The 18741-nt window shown below is 43.0% G+C and overlaps 1 protein-coding gene across 1 annotated transcript in view; it reads right to left on the reverse strand.

The window, feature by feature from the left end:
- The window catches only part of LOC147673983 (fatty acyl-CoA hydrolase precursor, medium chain-like), a 419415-nt gene that overhangs the window by 140164 nt on the left and 260510 nt on the right, over window positions 1-18741 (reverse strand). The window contains exon 10 of the mRNA XM_086945068.1: window positions 5924-6004. Within this exon, the coding sequence (XP_086801194.1) occupies window positions 5924-6004 (81 nt within the window). The remainder of the gene's footprint in view (window positions 1-5923; window positions 6005-18741) is intronic.

The following is an 18741-nucleotide window of genomic DNA, read 5'->3' on the forward strand; positions in this document are numbered from 1 at the left end:
TCCTCCCATTTGTTCAAATATTAGTACATACTTATTTGTATACTACAACTTGTGTGGTGTCCAGACGTAGTGTTATCACTGGTTTACTGTATGTGTTCACAAATGCTTTACACACTGCCTCTAAGATAAACCTGTCTGCTCGTGCCAAGCTATCAAGGGGGTGAAGAGGAGTTATTTTAGGGGTGTACCCCTTACCCTGACTAGACACAAGGGTCCCTATGTGGTCTAAGGTACCTACCTCTGCCAACTAGAGACCCCAAAATCTAACAATCCCGCTCTCAAATCTCTCTGGATTCAAAGAGTAGACAAGGAGATAGAGGCAGCCACGAGAATGACAAAGGAGAATGGTATGTTAGGCCGTGTTTATTGAAACGATTGTAAAGCATGCTATATATGAACGTGTTGAAAGGAGCTGAAGCTTTATTTTTTATTGGGGTATTCGAACCTGGTGTTAGCCTTGATCGAGACAGGCTTCATCAAGTATTTTTGCTGTCAATTCAATGTCTACCAGGGCCTGCTTTGTGGTGACCTGTTGTAACATGGATCTTTTATTTGAAGTTTGTTATTGCTTACACTGCTTGGCCCTGATGGTTTAATCCCTGTTTGCAAACCAGGATGTGCAAAATGGATACCAAGTGGTTTGTAAGCATAGATACTCTTTGCAGTGTCACCTAGGTCTCAACCTAAATTTTCCATTCACAGATTTCCGTTCAGTTGAGAGTAACAAAATACACAGCTTGAAAAGTATTACTTAGGCAGTTCAATAATTGTGACCCTTAGCAATTTTCTACAAAGGCATGTGTGGTAGCCTGTAATGGACAGAAAACATCAATCCCTGCATTTAAATCCCCAAATTGAAAACATGTTTTTAAAGTAGCCCATGTTCCCTGCACAACTCTGTCCCCCTCCCACCAAGGCTTCAAAACACAATTCACAAAGGGAAAGATACTCCATGGTGAATGCTTTCTTTTTGGGGCGGGGGGTTGGTGCTGTTGTCATGCCACCCCAAAAGTGATTTGGAGTTACCCAAATGACCCATTTGGAAAATTTGTAAGAGTATTATGAATCACAAAGGGTTTTTTGGTACTTCACTAAGCACTCTCTCTTTTGTGGGAAATCCTGTGATTTTGCTTCTCACAGAGTTTGTAACCTCAAAATATTATATATTTAAAGTTTTTGCATGTCTTTCCTTTATTTAGAAGAAAAACATTACCTGATTCCACCAGATCTCATTAAAGGCTAACATCCTCCTTGAAGAATGGAAAAAATAGGAAACATCTTGGCACAATAGATTTATTAAATGTGGCCTCAAAACCAAAGGAGAAGCAAAAATAGAGCAAACACATAAGCCACTGGCATAAGGGAGAATTTATGATATTTAAATTGAAAACATCCTCTCCATCAAAGGCAATTTTAGGGATGTAGTACTTGCATCAACAACTATCCTGGGACACGTGATCTTTGTGAAGAATTTCAGGCTGTAGGGTAGGAACAGTCCTGCAATTAGGATCGTGCTCCAATCAGCAAGCAGGAATCTTCCTTCTTGTTTATCTTTCCAGAATTGAACTTTGCAATGGCTACTGACTAGTAAGTCATGGCAGCTCTGCCCATACAAATCGTTGCCGCTCTTGTGTCTCATTTAACATTTCTCAGCATTGTCATGTATTTTGTGTTACGGCTGAGGAAATGTTACAGAGCATTTCCTGCCAAAACCAAGAAAGTGAAGGCCTTTATTGGTGTGTTAGGACTTTTAGGAACTAGTAAAATCTCCAACTTGTTAACAGCCCGTTCACACTCGAGGTGAACATGTGGATGTGCCTTTTGGCAGGGACAGAGAAAACATACTCCCTCCCTCTCACTCTCTCTGTCCCTCTATATCTCTGTTTCTCTCAATCATACTCCCCCCCCCCCTCTCTCTGTTTCTCTTAATCATTCTTCTTCTCTTTCTCTCTCTCTCTCAATCATACTCCCTCACTCTCTCTCTCTCTCTCTCTCTCTCTCTCAATCATACTCCCTCACTCTCTCTCTCTCTCTGTCTCTCTCAATCATACCCCCCTCTCTATGTTTCTCTCAATCATACTCCCTCTCTCTCTCTGTTTCTCTCAATCATTCTTCTTCTCTATCTCTCTCTCTCTATCATACTCCCTCACTCTCTCTCTCTCTCTGTCTCTCTCAATCATACCCCCCTCTCTATGTTTCTCTCAATCATACTCCCTCTCTCTCTCTGTTTCTCTCAATCATTCTTCTTCTCTATCTCTCTCTCTCTCTATCATACTCCCTCACTCTATGTTTCTCTCAATCATACTCTCTCTCTCTCTCTCTCTCTCTCTCCCCTCAATCATACCCCCCTCTCTATGTTTCTCTCTCTCTCTCTCTCTCTCTCTTTCTCCCTCTCAATCTCTCGGTTTCTCTCAATCATACTCCCTCTGTCTCTCTCTCTGACTCTCTCTCTCTCTCTCTTTCCCTCTCTCTGTGTTTCTCTCAATCATACTCCCTCTGTCTCTCTCTCTGACTCTCTCTCTCTCTCTCTCTCTCTCTTTCCCTCTCTCTATGTTTCTCTCAATCATACTCCCTCTGTCTCTCTCTCTCTCTGTATTCCGAGGGATAATTTAGTGCTGACTTGGGCAGAGTGCAATGATTTGTGCACAGTTCATTCATAGTGTCTGGCGAAATGTAGGAGAAACTTCTACCACAGTTTTCCTCCAACAATACAGACAACCTTTGGAGCTGGGAGCAGATCAGATGCCATGAAAGATCCATAAGTATATTTGAATTAGTTTCTCTTCCTACCCCAGATGTGTAACTAGCTTTTAGTACATCATTAGCTGGGTGGATTGATTATTAAAATATTAAACCTTCCATAGCTATGTAATGTGTTGATATCGCTAAAATATGTTTTCCGATTTGGTTGTTTGCCATATGTTTTTTCTTTCCTATTCATTGGCTACCTTGAGGCGTGAGAAAATAACATATGTCAATTTACCTTTTTTGAAGATGTGCTACACCGAACAGGGCCAAACAACTTTCCAAGTGGAACTCCAAGGATAAATTAAAGATAGCTGGCTCTGGTGACAGAACTCAGCATCCGTGTTGATAGAATTTTACACCTTACATCGTCAGCATGACGAGCTGCTCCAATTTTTGGTTGGTTCTCAAGTTGGTGCCAGGCTACCAGTTTTTACTTTGGCAATGAAGCGATTTGCCATTTTAGACAATGTTTACAGTGGTTGAAGCCTTTTCAGAGGTTCTCAGACCATAGCAGAAATCAACGTTCAGAAATTTGAAAAGCAAACAAACAGGCTAAACATCGACTGAAACTCGCACGAATTTCGGTTTGTATCTCAACTGCCCAGTATTACAGATGTATGTCATTACGACGCAGTGTTTACACGTGCTACCATTACAACGCAGAAATCACAACGCAAGTTGTTACAACGACTTGCGTTGGAGGGCGCTAGATTGGGGATTATTTTAATTTTCTTTTCCAACTCCAGCCCACTTAACAGTAGGGAAGGTGTTGGAATAGAAAATTAAACAATTCCTTGAGCAAGAGCACCATCCAGCGCAAGTCGTAGTAATGTAATGACTTGCTTTGTGATGGCTGCGTCGTAAAGGCCCCGCGGTGTAAACACTGCGTTGTAAAGGATGTTTCCCCAGTATTACACATAACACCATATTTCTGTGAATTTAGTATACGCTGGTTGGCTATGATCATATTTTACCAGGCGATATTGATAACACAGAGCATCCAAAAGCATGTACTTTAATTCTGAGCTAGAAACAATTGAGCTAATGCTGCAGTACGGCAAATTTACTTTTTTGTTGTTGTTGCAGTTTTTTTTGCCATCAGCGAGCAGACACAGGGGCATATTATCGAGGAAGAGTGATAAACATTGATAAGCGCACTTAGCGCGTTTCTGTTTATCGCCGTCTATTGCAGAATTACATTGCCGTGTTAGCAGCGTATTTTCAACGCTTTGTGAACTGGCGATGTAATTCCAGCGATAGACTGCGAGAAACAGGATAATTTCCTGAAATCCAGCAATAATTATGGAGATGCTTGCTGATCGGGGAGTGTGGTTGTAACATAGCGATCCATCTTCCATTATCAGCATAGCTAAGTAGAAGAAAAAGCAGATGTTAACTTCATGCGATAACCGAGGTTAGCGCATTTTTGTACATTGCTGGGGCCGCATTGTTAATAGTGCGAATGTCTGTCTGCCACGTAAATCATGCAGACATTGTGAGGATCGCCCATTTTGCAAATCACTAGCGATAATAATCGCTGACATGCAAACTGGAGAGAAAACGGTTACTGAATCAAGGAAACGCGTTAGCGTGTCCTTGAAAATAGTGAGATGTTTATTTCGCCGCTTTTCAGCCGAAATCGGCCGCTAAAGCGGCGAAAATGGGCTTGTAAATATGCCCCACAGAAAGTTGATTCAAAAAGGGGGTGGTGAGGAACAGAGTGTCTGAATTAAGCAGACCACTCTTACCCAGTCAAGAGATCAGGGCTTGATCCATCACCGTTATTTAGCTCACTGCATCACCCCAGTTCAGAACCTGGCTTTATGCAAATTAGTCTGACCCAGTGCCTCATGGGAACAGGGCAGACCAAACTACCAAGCCAATTCTTCACCGGAAAGGAGACAAGCTTCCGGGGACCGGTTTCTGGCATTTCAGCCATCGTCGGCCCGGCTTGCTTGAATCCTGGTGGTGCAGTGAGCAAGGGACTCATGTCTGAGTATACCCTGCCACACTTGTGGTGGCCAAAAACGATTCAAAAAGGGGGTGGTGATGAACAGAGTGTCTGAATTAAGCAGACCACTCTTACCCAGTCAAGAGATCAGGGCTTGATCCATCACAGTTATTTAGCTCACTGCATCACCCCAGTTCAGAACCTGGCTTTATGCAAATTAGTCTGACCCAGTGCCTCATGGGAACAGGGCAGACCAAACTACCAAGCCAATTCTTCACCGGAAAGTTGAGGCACTGAAATTAGGATGCTACATAAGAGGATCTAAATTAGCTGGAACTCTAATGTTCATTAAACTTAAAACTAAATGCTGATTGCTTTATGTTTAAGCATTTTGCATTTAGAGTATACAGACACATATGACTGATTTTACTTGGAGCAATTTCGAGAGGAAACTTAGTTTAAAAAGAATCCAGTCTGCAGACCTCTATAACATATAGTGGAATGACTCTATACCTACTTTCTCACTGTTGTGACAGGTGGGTCATGGTACTACAGAAAAATACAAATAAATATTTCATCGGTCTCAGATTTTACCTTCAGGTTTTCCATATATTAATACTTCCAAATTAAACTCAAGGCAAATTGGGAGAGGAACACGTCTCTGCTTCAGGGTCAGCTGATAGCATCAGGATTTCAGCACCCCAAACAGGCAGCCTTTTTCAACAAATGTGGTAAATTCACTTCACTACTTATGGAAAATCGCACAAGACATAATAGAATTATTGTACATTGTCACCATACATTGGCCTAAATACCCTGACCTGGGGAATATGTTTGCAGCAGCAAAGTCCCCAACCCGCTATCCTGTGAAATATACATTTCAAACACAAAGCCAGACAAACATTTTAAGCACAGCTTTAAGTACAACTTTTAAGACCTTTAATTATGAAGGATCTCTCCAGTTGTGCCATGCTACAGAACAATGGCCATTTACCCTTCTTACACAGAGAAGCTCCCAAAAGAATAGAACATTAATTAAAATGGTCAAATTAGTAAAACAAAAACGTAAAACTTGTGCAATGTGCTGATACAATTTTTCAATTTGTATTCAATTGTGGCTAATAATGCCATAACATTAAATTTATTGAAAACTATCAGGAAAGATATTTTATATTAATATAAAAGTAGAATAGAATAAAAGAAGGAAGTGTGAATATGTCTTACCAAGAGTTGTCTAAACATTGGTAACGATGAAATTACTGTTTCTTTCTTAATGCCATCCTCCAAGTTAGAAATGTTCATTGCCTGCAAAAAAATGTGTATAACGTGAACTCATGAAGCTTAATCTACAAATTAATAGCTATGTTTACCAGTAAAAAAGCAGTCTCGGGTGATGCCTAATAAAGAAGTGTTAAGGCATGAACTGTATGCCTTCAGATACAAAAAGTAATTCATATTTTTGCGATGAGCATGTAGATTAACTCACAACAAAGTAGACTGCAAAGAATGCTGCACAAATTCAATTATGCCTTAAAATGCTATAATAAGACTTATTTTTCACTTTGAAAAACTGAATGAAACTTAAAAAAGAAAATCTAAATCAGCAAATACACAATTCAAACAAGGTCAGGCTAGATTCTTTATTATCTGAACAGTCTCTTAGGAAGAGCCATCTCGTGCTGTCCTCATGGTGGACTCATGTTATGTGCGGTTGCAGCGTGGAAGGATTTTATAACAAGATTCGAGGCTTTATCATGCATTTCTTGCTGTTTGTTTTTAGAAGCTAACAATTTTAAGGCAAAACTACAATACCCATAATGCTGCTACCAGGGGCTTGAACCAGAAACACTAAGGAAATGCAATAAATAAATGCTGTAAAAAGTGACCTGTTTTATTGCTGCTAAATCAGATAAGTACCAGAACTTTATTTATTGCAACTCTGCCTTGCACGTGAGCTTTCTGTTTCTTTCCTGTTGCGGGGAGCGTGTTACTTTCTAATCAATATCCTGAAGGCAACACTTGTCTGTTTCAATGTGTTTGAGTCAGTTACATGACTAAACACATCACATGCTTGTGTTGGGTTGTAGCTTGGAAATATTCCCTTTGATTTCTGTTCAGGATTTTGAAACAACATGTGTGGTGCTTCAGTGAAGGTTTCAGCCTTTTGATTAGTGAAGGCAAGAGTTTCAATCCCTTATTCGGTCTGCTAGGAATAAACATTGATTTTCCTTAATTGTATGCATATACATATATATAGATATTACTTAGCGGCATCGCCACTAGGCAGTTATAGTTAGGACTGCTTTTTATTAAAAGAGAATTTTAAAGTTTGCTAATAACTTTGGCGTCATTTGATGAATCTTTACAAAACCTTCCCCAAAAAAGGGTATCCACCTCAGCTCCTTACTGGAAAGTTTCAGGGTGATCCGTCAAGAGGAAGCTGAGAAAAGAGTGCCCATACATTTTCCATATACTTCTTTAAAACGGGCTACTGCAAAAATTGCTGAACGGAATGACATCAAATTTGGCAGAAAGATAGATCTTGGTCCACAGATTATACTTTTTGTCATTTGGTGTAAATCCATTCAGTAGTTTTTGAGAAATTAAGGCTCAAATATATAGATATTTGGACAGTTACGACTAGTGAGAGTTTCAGACTTGTGAGAGTGCCAATTTAAAAACAGAGGGCCATATGTAGAAGGACTGGCGAAAACTACTACTAACGCTAGTTAGCAGCTGTTTTCTTACAGCTGTGTACTGCTGAAAACTATTTGTTTATTAGCGATATATGTACATGACGTCGCTACATGGCAATAGCTTCAGGGATCAGCAGTGAAAACTACCTCTAACATTAGCCTGATGGCAATAGGAATTCCGGTGTTGGCTGGCGAAAACAACGGAAGGCCAATTAGCGGCAAAAAAAACGCATGTTAGTCAGCCCAACGTGAGCTTTTTTGCCTCTATAGGAATAAATAGCCTATCAGTCGACCTCCAATAGAAAATAGGCAAAAAAAACTGTGAAATGCAGAATGGAGCAGCCAGGACCAAGTGCAGCCCACATCAACACCCCCTCAAGCCACCCAACATCCAGGATGACCAGAATGAGAGCCTAGATGCCTCGCACGACCTGCATCTGATGCCTGGATGCCTCACTGGACTTGCGTCTGGAGCCTGGATGCCTCACTGGACCTGCATCTGGAGACTGGATGCCTCACCAGACCTGCGTCTGGAGCCTGTAGTGGGATGCGGAGGAACTGTGGAGTCGATGAGCCATGACGGTAGACATTGAGGCGCAGCAATTGCCCGTATCTGGTGGTGAAGCCTGACAGGTGGCATGGAGACACGTTGCTGACCTGTGTGAGAAGACCTCCTTGAGCCCCTTGGATCTGTGAATGGTAGAGGCACTCCTGTGCACCAAAGTAAGGGGGGTCTGCATTGCATACTCCGATCCACCACTACACTCGGGGGCACGGAGTAGATTACCAACGGTGGACGGTGCCTCTCTGCATCACGGATGCTGTAGAGGGTGAGGCCCCTGAGCTGCGCCGAACTTGTGTGGTGGGAGCCTGTTGCATCAACTACATCGGGAGGTTCACCAGCGGACTTGTCGGCGACTGCTGTACCCAGGCTTGTGAAATCCCACCTAGCTGAGGCTCTTGCTGGCTGACTCACAGATTTAGAGAGAGTGCAACAGATTTCGTCACAGTGTCATTGTCCAGGTAAGGAGAAGGCGGGACGCGTAGCGGAGGAGGCCCGGTGGACAAGTCGCACAGGCCTAACACCGGTAGATGACACACCCCCAGTGGCGGCTATGGCTGAAGAGCGTTGTCCCACTGCTTTCAAGCAGTGCAAGAAGAGGAAAAATCATCACATTATGATAACTTCAGGATGTAATTGTGCTTGGTTTCTTTTGCCAGTGGGAGGGTGGGTAGGGCTACTCCACTCACGGAGCAGGGCAGGGGCGAAGTGCCATGTCCACTAAAGTGCGCAATGACTATTTGGTCGGCCCACTCAGGCCGCCCAAAGCAGTCATGCGTACTGTCCTGTTACCAATGCAAGCTGCATTACAGCCTACATGAAGAACATGCCCACCCCTCCAGCCCCTGGCTGAACACCTTTTCCCAGCAGCAATGATCAATCTCAACGCCGCATTGCAGCGTTGTGTTTGGCTTAAGGGAGGGAGCCTGGTTTCTGCTTCCTGTTCCTGGAAACAGACTCAGGAAAGCAGGAGCAACGAAGACAGTAGACCCAGCCTCGAGGTAATATTTCTCTCATTTAAATATTTACAACACCCTCTCACACACACACCAGCATCCACACCCCATCCAGTGTCCTTTCCGGCGTTTCCCACCTCCCAGCTGTCCAGTCTCCCCCTCATCACCTTTCAATGGCAGCCGCTGTGCAGCCATGTGCAGCGGACATACCACTGGTGTGCCAAAGGTATATATGAAGTTATTACGCATACCATTGTCTCGCATTCCATTAAAATAGATATTATTACTAGGCATATTGCAATAGTAGGGAAGGTGTTGGATAGTGCAGATGTAAATATCACTATTCCCACTGCAGTGAGTGCAACCCTAAAACTAACCCTTGCATCACAAAGCAAACCCTGAACCCTAAAATTAATCTTTGAGCCCCCAAAACACACCCTAAATATCATATTTGACCCAAATGCAAACCCCAGTTTTCATTTTTGACCAAAATGCTCACCAACATTTTCATCATTGACCCCAAAACACACCTCAAATTTTCAAATTTTACCCCCTGAGACACCCCAAATTTAATCTCTGACACTCAAAACCCTTAAAAAATACCCCATTACTGACCTCACAATGTGATGTAATGTAACGCAATGTAAAGGCACCTGCGTTGTTGGAGGTGCATTGTAAAGGCAATATGATGTAATGCCTGCATTGTAATGAACGTCTCCCATGCCAAAGGCAAGCCATAGGCAAGCCTGTCTGTGTATGTCGGCCCCTGGACCGCACTCAGCACCAAGGACCCTTCCTCTGTGACACTCCACCTCTGCGGCGCCAGCACCCACCTCGCCATAAACCCTGGACGCCACATCGCATGGAAGGACCAACATCTGCTCCGCACTGGACCTAGCCATCACTGACGGCTACTAAATCACCCGCAAGAACCACCCCGACCGTCTGGGAGGAGGCATTGCCATCACCTACAGAAGCATACTCCGACTGATCAAGCACTCTAATGACCCAACGGTGACCAGGTAACACCTCAACTTCCAGATCTGGCCCAACCCCAATCCCATCCTCTGCGGCACCCTCATCTGCAGGCCCCCTGGGCCATGGACACCCATTCTCCTGTACCATTGTAGACCTCATTGCACACCATCCACCGACGACAGCCTACTCGACGAACTCAAGTTCCACCTGGACAACTCCAGTGACCAGATCACCAGCCCCTCCTTGGGAAGCTGCCCAACATCAGACTTAAGCAGCTAGTCACCGCAGCAAGGGATAAAGCAGGACACATGGTCAATCACGTCGCTTTCGCCAGAGGCAACTTCAACTACAGCCACACCACCGGACTCACCTGGACCGACCATCATTGTATACATCAAATCTTCACTATGCCCAACGTACACCACCCCCATCATCGCCTCCCCTCACAGTGTCGTAAATCAAGGGCGATTAGGTTAAGCATTAGCAGAAGACATGCATTATTTGACCATTGTCGTAGCAAATGAACCGACTCCATTTTGTATTCGTAGCAGCCATTTTGTATGCCATACATTGCCAGGTGCTCATCATGTGCTTTGTCCTACCTCCTTGTTAACTGCGCCTGAAGTCTGCCCGGCAACAGGCTATATTTAGCATCCCCCACTTTCAGCATGCCCAGGCATGCCTAGTACGGTCTGCAGCTGTTACTAATTAGTTCCAGATAGGAATGTGTTTACTAGTTCCTGAAAACTGTTAACTCCGCCCACTCATCGATTGTGCCTTCCAATATGCCCTTATATGTACAAAAAAACTGCTCTTGTATTTTGTACCGCCTTCTTTTGATCCCCCTCATTGTGTATAAAAGGGGCCATGTGCTTTAGTTCGGTGTGCTACTCTATGCAATACTGAAGGGTGTTGTGTGGACTGTAGTACCACCTTTAAAGGTTTAATAAACTATGCTTTTGTATTTTCCAGTTTCTGTGCCAACTTTTTCCTATCGTCTGAGGACTCTGTGCAGAGAAGGGCGAACCACTTGCACTGGTAGGCCTAGCTGAGGCTTACTTAATAATTTTTTGGCACATGAAGCTGTATTTGATTTGGCACACCCTGATAGAAAAAGAGCTGGGAAGGAGGTGAAGTTTTTTGTAAGACCAGACTACTGTCATCAGACGGTGGAGAAGCACTGGCAACTCCGCCAGCTTATTGCACCATTCCAAACTAAAGGGGGTCAAGCTTTCTTACTTAATCCAGCCAAGTTGAAAATTGTTTACAAAGAGAATACCAGTTTTTTTTACGTCTGAGACTCTAGCGAAATAACTTTTGCAGTCTCTGTACAGAGTTAAAATCGATAGCCTGGACTATGTGGTACTAGTGTAATGGCTATTCCAGAGGGCTATTACGGTATGGTCTATTTTTGTTTTTTTAGGAAAGAGTTATTTTCTCTCTTTTATGTTTTTTCTTTGCTTGCCTCTCTCTGGCTTATGATGTTTTATACCCCATGAGCATTAATATATATACGGATAAAAGAATAAGTAAGGTACTTTGGAATGCTCTGTGCTTGCTATGGTTTTTCTCTATGCTCTATTGGAGGTGTTATGGGTTGTTTGATGCACATGGGGTGTCATATAGGTGTGGGAGGCACTCCCTGGGTGGTGGGAGCATGTCATCACTAGGACTATTAGTCCTAAAGCCTCATTGTAGGGGCACTGTGGGGGGAGGTGGGAGGAGATCCTGGGGGGGAAGGGTGGTGGCAGGGTAAAGAGGGATGGTGGGGTAAAATAAGGAAAATAATCCACAGCAGCAAGGAAAGGGGTAGACTTCTGAGAATATGTATTTATGCATTTGAGCAAGAGATAGTACTTATACGGATCACATGGCTAAGATAGGCCTTCGAATATGTACATTAAATGTCTGTGGGTTAAATACCATAATAAAAGACAGAGGATGGCTGCAGGGCTATGTGTGATCCATCCTGATGTAGTGTGTCTGCAGGGACGCACATTCCTTGGGGGGAAATGGAAGATTTTGTTAGAACTGGGTTATGTAGTGTTAGCAGCCTCACAGATATCAAATATGATCAGGGGGGTGGCGATACTAGCGAACCCCACTTTCCAAACAATGGGATGTATATCGGTTGATGCTCAAGGACGGTGGGCTATTTTGGAATGCAGGGTGGGGGAAGTAACATTTACCCTGTGCACAGTAATCGGCTCTAATTTTGATGAGGTCCTAATGCTTGAATATCTAAATGGCGAGCTTGCTACCTGGCCTACTCCGCTATTGCTCTGTGGCAATTTTAATATAAACATGACTTATAGGGATTTCCAATTTTGTGGCCAGAATTATAAAGGCAGGAAGCCCAGGGTCTGTAATGCCTTATGTCAACTGTTAGCTGACCACAGCTTAATGGATGCTTGGAGTAACCTACACAGTCAAGGGCTGGGATATACGTTTTATTCGTATTCACAAAATACTCTAGTACGCCTTAATTATTTCTTTATATCCCGGTTATTATTTACAGGGCTAAAAATCTGTGTGTATCCAAGGATTACATCGGATCACGCGCCAGTAATATTAGAAATTCCGGCACTTTGTGGGAGTGTAGTCCCAAGAGCTTTCACTTTTGATAGAAAGCATTTGCCGGATGATGCCTTTATTGAGCATATGAAGGTTTGGATAAAAGAGTTCTTCCAGATCAATCGGCATGGGGGGTCATTTGGGACACATTCAAAGTTGGTTTCAGAGGGGAAACTCAGAGTTAGGTGTTTTATAAATAAAGACTAGCTAAATTGGTAATGCAGGAACTGTATAATGAATTTAAGATTGCTGAAGAGGAATTGGCGGGTGTGCTAGGCGCAGGGTCTAATACTGCAGCTTTACAAACTAATTTAGCTAGGTGTAAGGCTAAAACAAATCTGGAATGGAGCAAAGAATTTGCTATAAAATATCAAAATTATAAAAATGAGTGTTATGAATATGGAGAGGCCACTGGATTTTGTTTAGCCCAGAGGTTATGTATAAAGGAGGCTGAACAAAGAATAAATGGGATAAAAAAGGCAGCAGGGGATATGATGTATGATCCTCAGAAAATTCTCAAGGTTTTTTTTTTGGTTTCTATACAGAATTGTACATAGGGCAAGATAATGGGCGATATGTTACATATGTAAAATGTATGCAAAAATTTTGGCTACACGGTTGGCAAAAGTTATATCACCCTTAGCATCTTTAAAACAACACAGCTTTATACCAGGAAGGGGAATGGTAGACCAAGCAGAGTAGCGACCCTCTTTGATATAGCACAGGCACCGTCTAGAGAATTAGGGTTGGTCCTACTCGATGCTGAAAAAGCATTCAACCTTGTGTCATGGCAAATTTCTTTGGGGGGGGGGTCCTCCAGCAAATGGGGTTTGGTCAGGGATATATTCAAGCTTTGCAGGCCTTATATCACTCCCCTACAGCTAAAATGTGTTCAATGGGGCACTCTTCTGAGGAAATTCAGATCTCTAGAGGTACACAACAAGGCTGTCTCTGTTCACATCTTTTATTTGCGCTTTATATTAATCCTTGTAATATTATGTTAGAACAGAGTAAACTGATTATACCCTTTAGTGTACGACAAGACCATTTTTGTGTATTGGTGTACGCTGATGATATTGCGATTTTAACTGCAAACCCGGATTTTACAGTCCCTGAAACAGAACATTTGGTGCAGAAGTTTGAGATAGTGTCAGGGTATAAACTTAATACATCTAAAACCCAAATTCTATGTATAAGTCAAATGCTGGGTTACGATCCTAGAGTTGTTAACAAAGCCATATATTTGAGCATTAAGATACGGGCCTCTGTAAAAGAGATTGTAGAGGTCAATAGGGGTGATATTATTGGAGGAGTTAAGTGTTCACTCGAAAGGTGGGAAAACCTGCACCTCTCATTAGTTGGTAGAGCTAATGTATTTTTCGCCTAGGGTTATGTATTTCTTCAGGGCAGTACCCTTGGAGGTAACAGGTAAACAAATTCAACATTTAGAATCATTGTGTGCCACATATATGCGGGCTCCAGGGAAACCACGAAGAGCTGCCTGATTTATGACCCTTTCTCAAGAAAGAGGAGGGCGGTCGGTACCTGATTTTTCTTTGTATTATTATGCTTGTATTCTGGCTAACACACATATCTTGTTGACTGGGGAAGAAGTGAGCAATGCAGCTGAAGCTCCCTCCATTTATCAGATGATTCTGGGCCCTGAGGTGAATCCCTTTCTGTTTAAGAGGCTGGATGGCAGCTATTACAAAAGGACCTGCTTTAAAGTGCAGAATGCTGTGTTTAAAATCTGGAACATAGTTCGGAGAAGATGTCAGATTCCTGCACTCTCTGTTTCTACACCTACTGATGCTATTGGATTGCTACCATTGATCTTATGGGATCATGTGGCTGCCGTTTGGAGGATGAAGGGCATTATCCGACTTGGTGATATGTATCAGGCTGATGGGATTTATTTGTCATTCTCAGGGTTGGTGGATAAATATAATTTATCTACAACTCAATTTTTAAAGTTTCTGCAATTAAGGGACTTCTTAGGTAAACATCCAATTAGTATTACAACATATACAATTGTAGAAGCTATTAGACAACAGGAAAACATTGGCTCATTATATAAAATATTACTAGATGTAAGAGTAGATGACCGAGAGAAGTACAATTTTAAATGGGAACTTGGCTGGGAAAATCCTCAATTTCATTAGAAAAATCGATTGATTTGTCAGGGAAGATCCTAATGGCAGCTGATCTAAAAACCCAGCATTATAAAATGCTATTTAATCTGTATCATACTCCTGCCAAGATGATGAAGTGGGGGGGGCCATAATGATGGAAAATGCTTTAGTTGTGGAGCGCATAATGCAGATATTGTTCATGTTTTTTATCTATGTACTGCTTTGAATCCCCTGGTAGGATCTATAGAAAGATTTTTATCAGAGATTACGGGAGTCACCATTAAAATCTCCAAATCTATGCTGCTGTTAGGAATTGGTGAGGAATTGAGCCAAGGGAAATCAATGTATAAATGTCGCTACTTAATCTTTTTGGCCACGGTGGTAGCAAGGATATCAATAGCTTCCTTTTGGCTACAGCAAGAAGTTCCATCTTTTGACATTTGGAGGTCCAAGTTGTTTAATATTTTTAACATGGAACATAGTCTCTATTCTGTTAAAGGACCAAGAAAAAAAAGTTGGGTTTACAGGTATGGGGGGCTTTGATGGATTATATGGCTGGGTATTATCTTTGGTGTTATGAAATGTGTTATTTTGGTCTACGCAGATTGAGAGCAATACTTATGTAGTATGATGAATGGAATGATCTTTGTTATTGCTTGGAATAAAAAAAGATGGATGTTTATATGTACTATGCTGCTTTGGATTTCAATACAAAAAAAAATTAGCTGGACTTTTTGTGTGAAGTAATCTGCTAGTTAATCACAAAATCCTCAAGAGATGGGGATCTTGCCTGAGAAGCTGTAGGGGCAGAGGAAATTTCTCACCAGAGTGAATAACTGATGAAAATTGCTAGCTAAGGTATTGGCTTATAGCTGCCACAGGGGCCTGTTCTACGTTTCTACCTGTTACCTATATTTCATTAAGTATGAATCAGAATAGGATGACCTCCACTTAAGTCCAGCTTGTGTATGGAGCTTTTCCATGCCAGTTTTTCAGTCAACCAAAATTATTTAAGGGAATGATTCTATTTCCAGATGGTTCAAAGGTGAGCTCCAGGTTTCAAGGCATCCTTAACACAGTTCTCCAGATTGATTAGGGCAGAGTCGATAGCCAAGTCCTTTTAAGGATGACTTATAGCTGATTGCAGATCAGTTAGAAGTAAGTGGGTGTTTATTTTGGATAACATTTTGATTCATGGTTTAGACATTCTTAGAGTGGGCAGCATTGCGGAAGGACAGGAGATTCTTAACCTGATTAAATTATTGTCTGTCCAGCCCAGCAGGAATAGATCTCCTGGCACCACCCTCCGTCAGAAGAAAAACTGTGCATAATCAGTGCCCTGCTATGTGTATAGTTGCCTTTACTTTCAGCAAGAGACCAACATAAGCCACTGTCATTAAAAAGTTGGTTGCAGGTACATCACTAGCGACCTCGACTTGAAGGTTGAAATCAGCAACATGGTGAGCGTTGTGTTACCGTAGGATAGTCTGCCTCATGGTATTCATAAGCTTGTCAGGACAGATTGTATGAGTTACTGGGGACGGTATACACTAGCCTTTAAGTGGCCTCTAGAAACAATTGGCCTGAGCAGAGAAGTCTATCCTGACAAATGTCATCCCTAGAGAAGCTAAAGGTATCCTGCTAAATCACTGCCACTCCCCTGTCTTTGTCTTTCTCTATTACGTAGTGATAGAGTAAATGACAAAGCACAACAGCAAAGCTCTGTCACCAGTTAGAACACAAAGCCTCCCCTCTGAGAGCAGCAATAGCTGGACCAGTGTGAATAGGTGGTGTTAAAATCACAATTCAAATAAATGAATAGGCACAAACCATAACAGATCGGGCTGATTTTGCCTTACCCCGGTTTAAAAGCAGTCTCACAGCCCTTTTAATTCATGAAAGTGCATGAATGCGGCGCCATCATATTTAAGTAACCTTCCACTGCCCAGCATATTTTCTCAAGGAAAGGCTATCCTGATAGCCCCTCAATATGGCAGCGTTTTGTGGCAACCCAGGTCATGAGGCCACAATTGTTCCCATGTTGCACTGAGCTCACACAGAAATAATAAAGCACAGCTGCCATGTTCCGTCCCCAGCTATGAAGCAAAGCCTCTCCAAAGGCCAGCAATAGAGTTGAAATCCCACATCCTGAAAGCCACCATCCTTAAGTAGCCCTCTGCCATTAACACATTTTCCCAGGAAAAAGGCTAGCCTGCTAGCTCCTCAGTATAGCAGCTTCTAGGGTTCTTGCTTTATATTTTGGTGAATGCAATGCTGGGGCTGGATTTTATCCACAATGATACATCAAATCATGTACCTAATATCACCCTTGCTAATGTAGTTTGTATATTTTCTATAAATGTAATAAGGTAACTGTTGTAATAACCTTTAAACTTAGCCATGTACCTTCCATTCTACCTTTCCCTTTCCTGCCTTTTCCCCCCTCCGCCTTCTGCCCTTTTGGTATCTCCCTCCTTAGAACGCTGTAGGGAAGCTTACCTCCGCCTGCGAGTTGGCACAGAGAATCAGGAGAATACACATCTCTACTTACCTTTCCGGTGACTTCATTAGTCAACATTTTGCTGCCGATCCACTCTGCGCTGGGGCAGTTTCTGATTCTCTCTCCTTCTTATCTACTTCACCAACCAAAACTGTGAGTCTCTGTGCTGCCGGTTCTTCAATCCACATGCAAGTTATTGACTGTATTTCTACCTGGTCTCTTGCAGTGAGTTCTGCGCTGGCTTATTGAACAGCTTTTCCTCGCTGTTTATCCACCGACATATCTGTGGGAGCGTCTCTGCTCTTTTAACAGTTTTGAGACGACGTGTGCAAGCGTTGTCTCTATCAGCTGGCGCCTAGTTTTCATTTCGGGAGGAAGAGCATTTTTTGACAATTTGTGATGGAGCACTAATCCTGCTTGTTCAGCGCAGCTGCTTTTGGCTCTGTTTGTTCACATGCCTATAATTAACTGCTGGCTTCTTAGGGTGTGACGGAGCATTCTTCTCGTCAGCTGAGGAAGATTTACTGTGCGCCTTTGCTGACTTACTCCTTTGGGGCCCATTGGAGAAAGGGGGGGGGGGGGTACACAAACCCCCCCATCTCTTTCCACATACCCAAACCACCCACCTCTTTGCACTTCCTGCCAAAATAATTGTCACCATACCTTGAGCTAACCCCTTAGCGGAAGACTAGAAAGTACCACCCCCCAAGAAGCACATCCGTCTTTCCTCCCCTGCCCCTAAATCAACCCCGGCGGCCGTATGGACCCTTCGGGTAGGGGCAGCGGGACTCACCTAGTCCCACGTGGGAGCCTGACCGCCCGCACCAGGCAGAACAGGCCCATCCGCTCGGCCGCGTGGAGCCGCATGCTGCTCTCCCGAGCTCCTCCGGCCTCCTGCGATGTGTCCAGCATACCTCCTGCCGCGGCCCGTCCCTGCACCAGTGAAGACGATGACACTTTTGTTTCCCTAAAAGAATTCATTAGTAAAGGGTGGCCCAAGAACCTCAAAGATGCCCCTGGGAAACTAAAGCTTTTTTGGATAGTAAAAGACGAATTATCTATGATTGGTGAAAACATACATAGGTGCAATAGAATCTTACCACCCAAGGGCATGTATGAACCTGCCCTTTGTACACTGGCTTCCAGTACAGCAGCGTGTGGAGTTTAAGGCCTTGTGTCTGGTTCATAAGGCGCTGTATGGAGGTGGCGCCAACGAGATTTCTAAATTATTTACGCCCTATACCCCCGCACGCCTTCTAAGATCCACTAATCTAGGTCTGCTCAAGACGTCTAGGGTCAAGCGGGCCAGATGGGGAGGCAGGACATTATCCAATGGGGCAGCCCATCTATGGAATAGATCACCTCTGGACATGAGATTTCAAGCTATCAGGAAGCTGTTCAGGAAGAACCTGAAGACGCTTCTCTTTGTCACTTAAATTGCTGATTAAACAATCTCTGGACTCCTCACACACATCAGCGCCAAGACGCCACGGCAATCGAGCGCTATATAAACTCTTATCCTATACTAACGTATTATTCAAATTGCTCACGAGGGTCATCCTGGCAGAAGTTTAACCAAGAGCAAATTAGGAACAATTACTTGTTCCTCAACATGGACTCTTTGTCAGAAAAAGTGGAAAAGGA

This window comes from Lissotriton vulgaris, chromosome 12 (genome assembly GCF_964263255.1).
Source record: "Lissotriton vulgaris chromosome 12, aLisVul1.2, whole genome shotgun sequence".
NCBI classification, from domain to species: Eukaryota; Metazoa; Chordata; class Amphibia; order Caudata; family Salamandridae; genus Lissotriton; species Lissotriton vulgaris.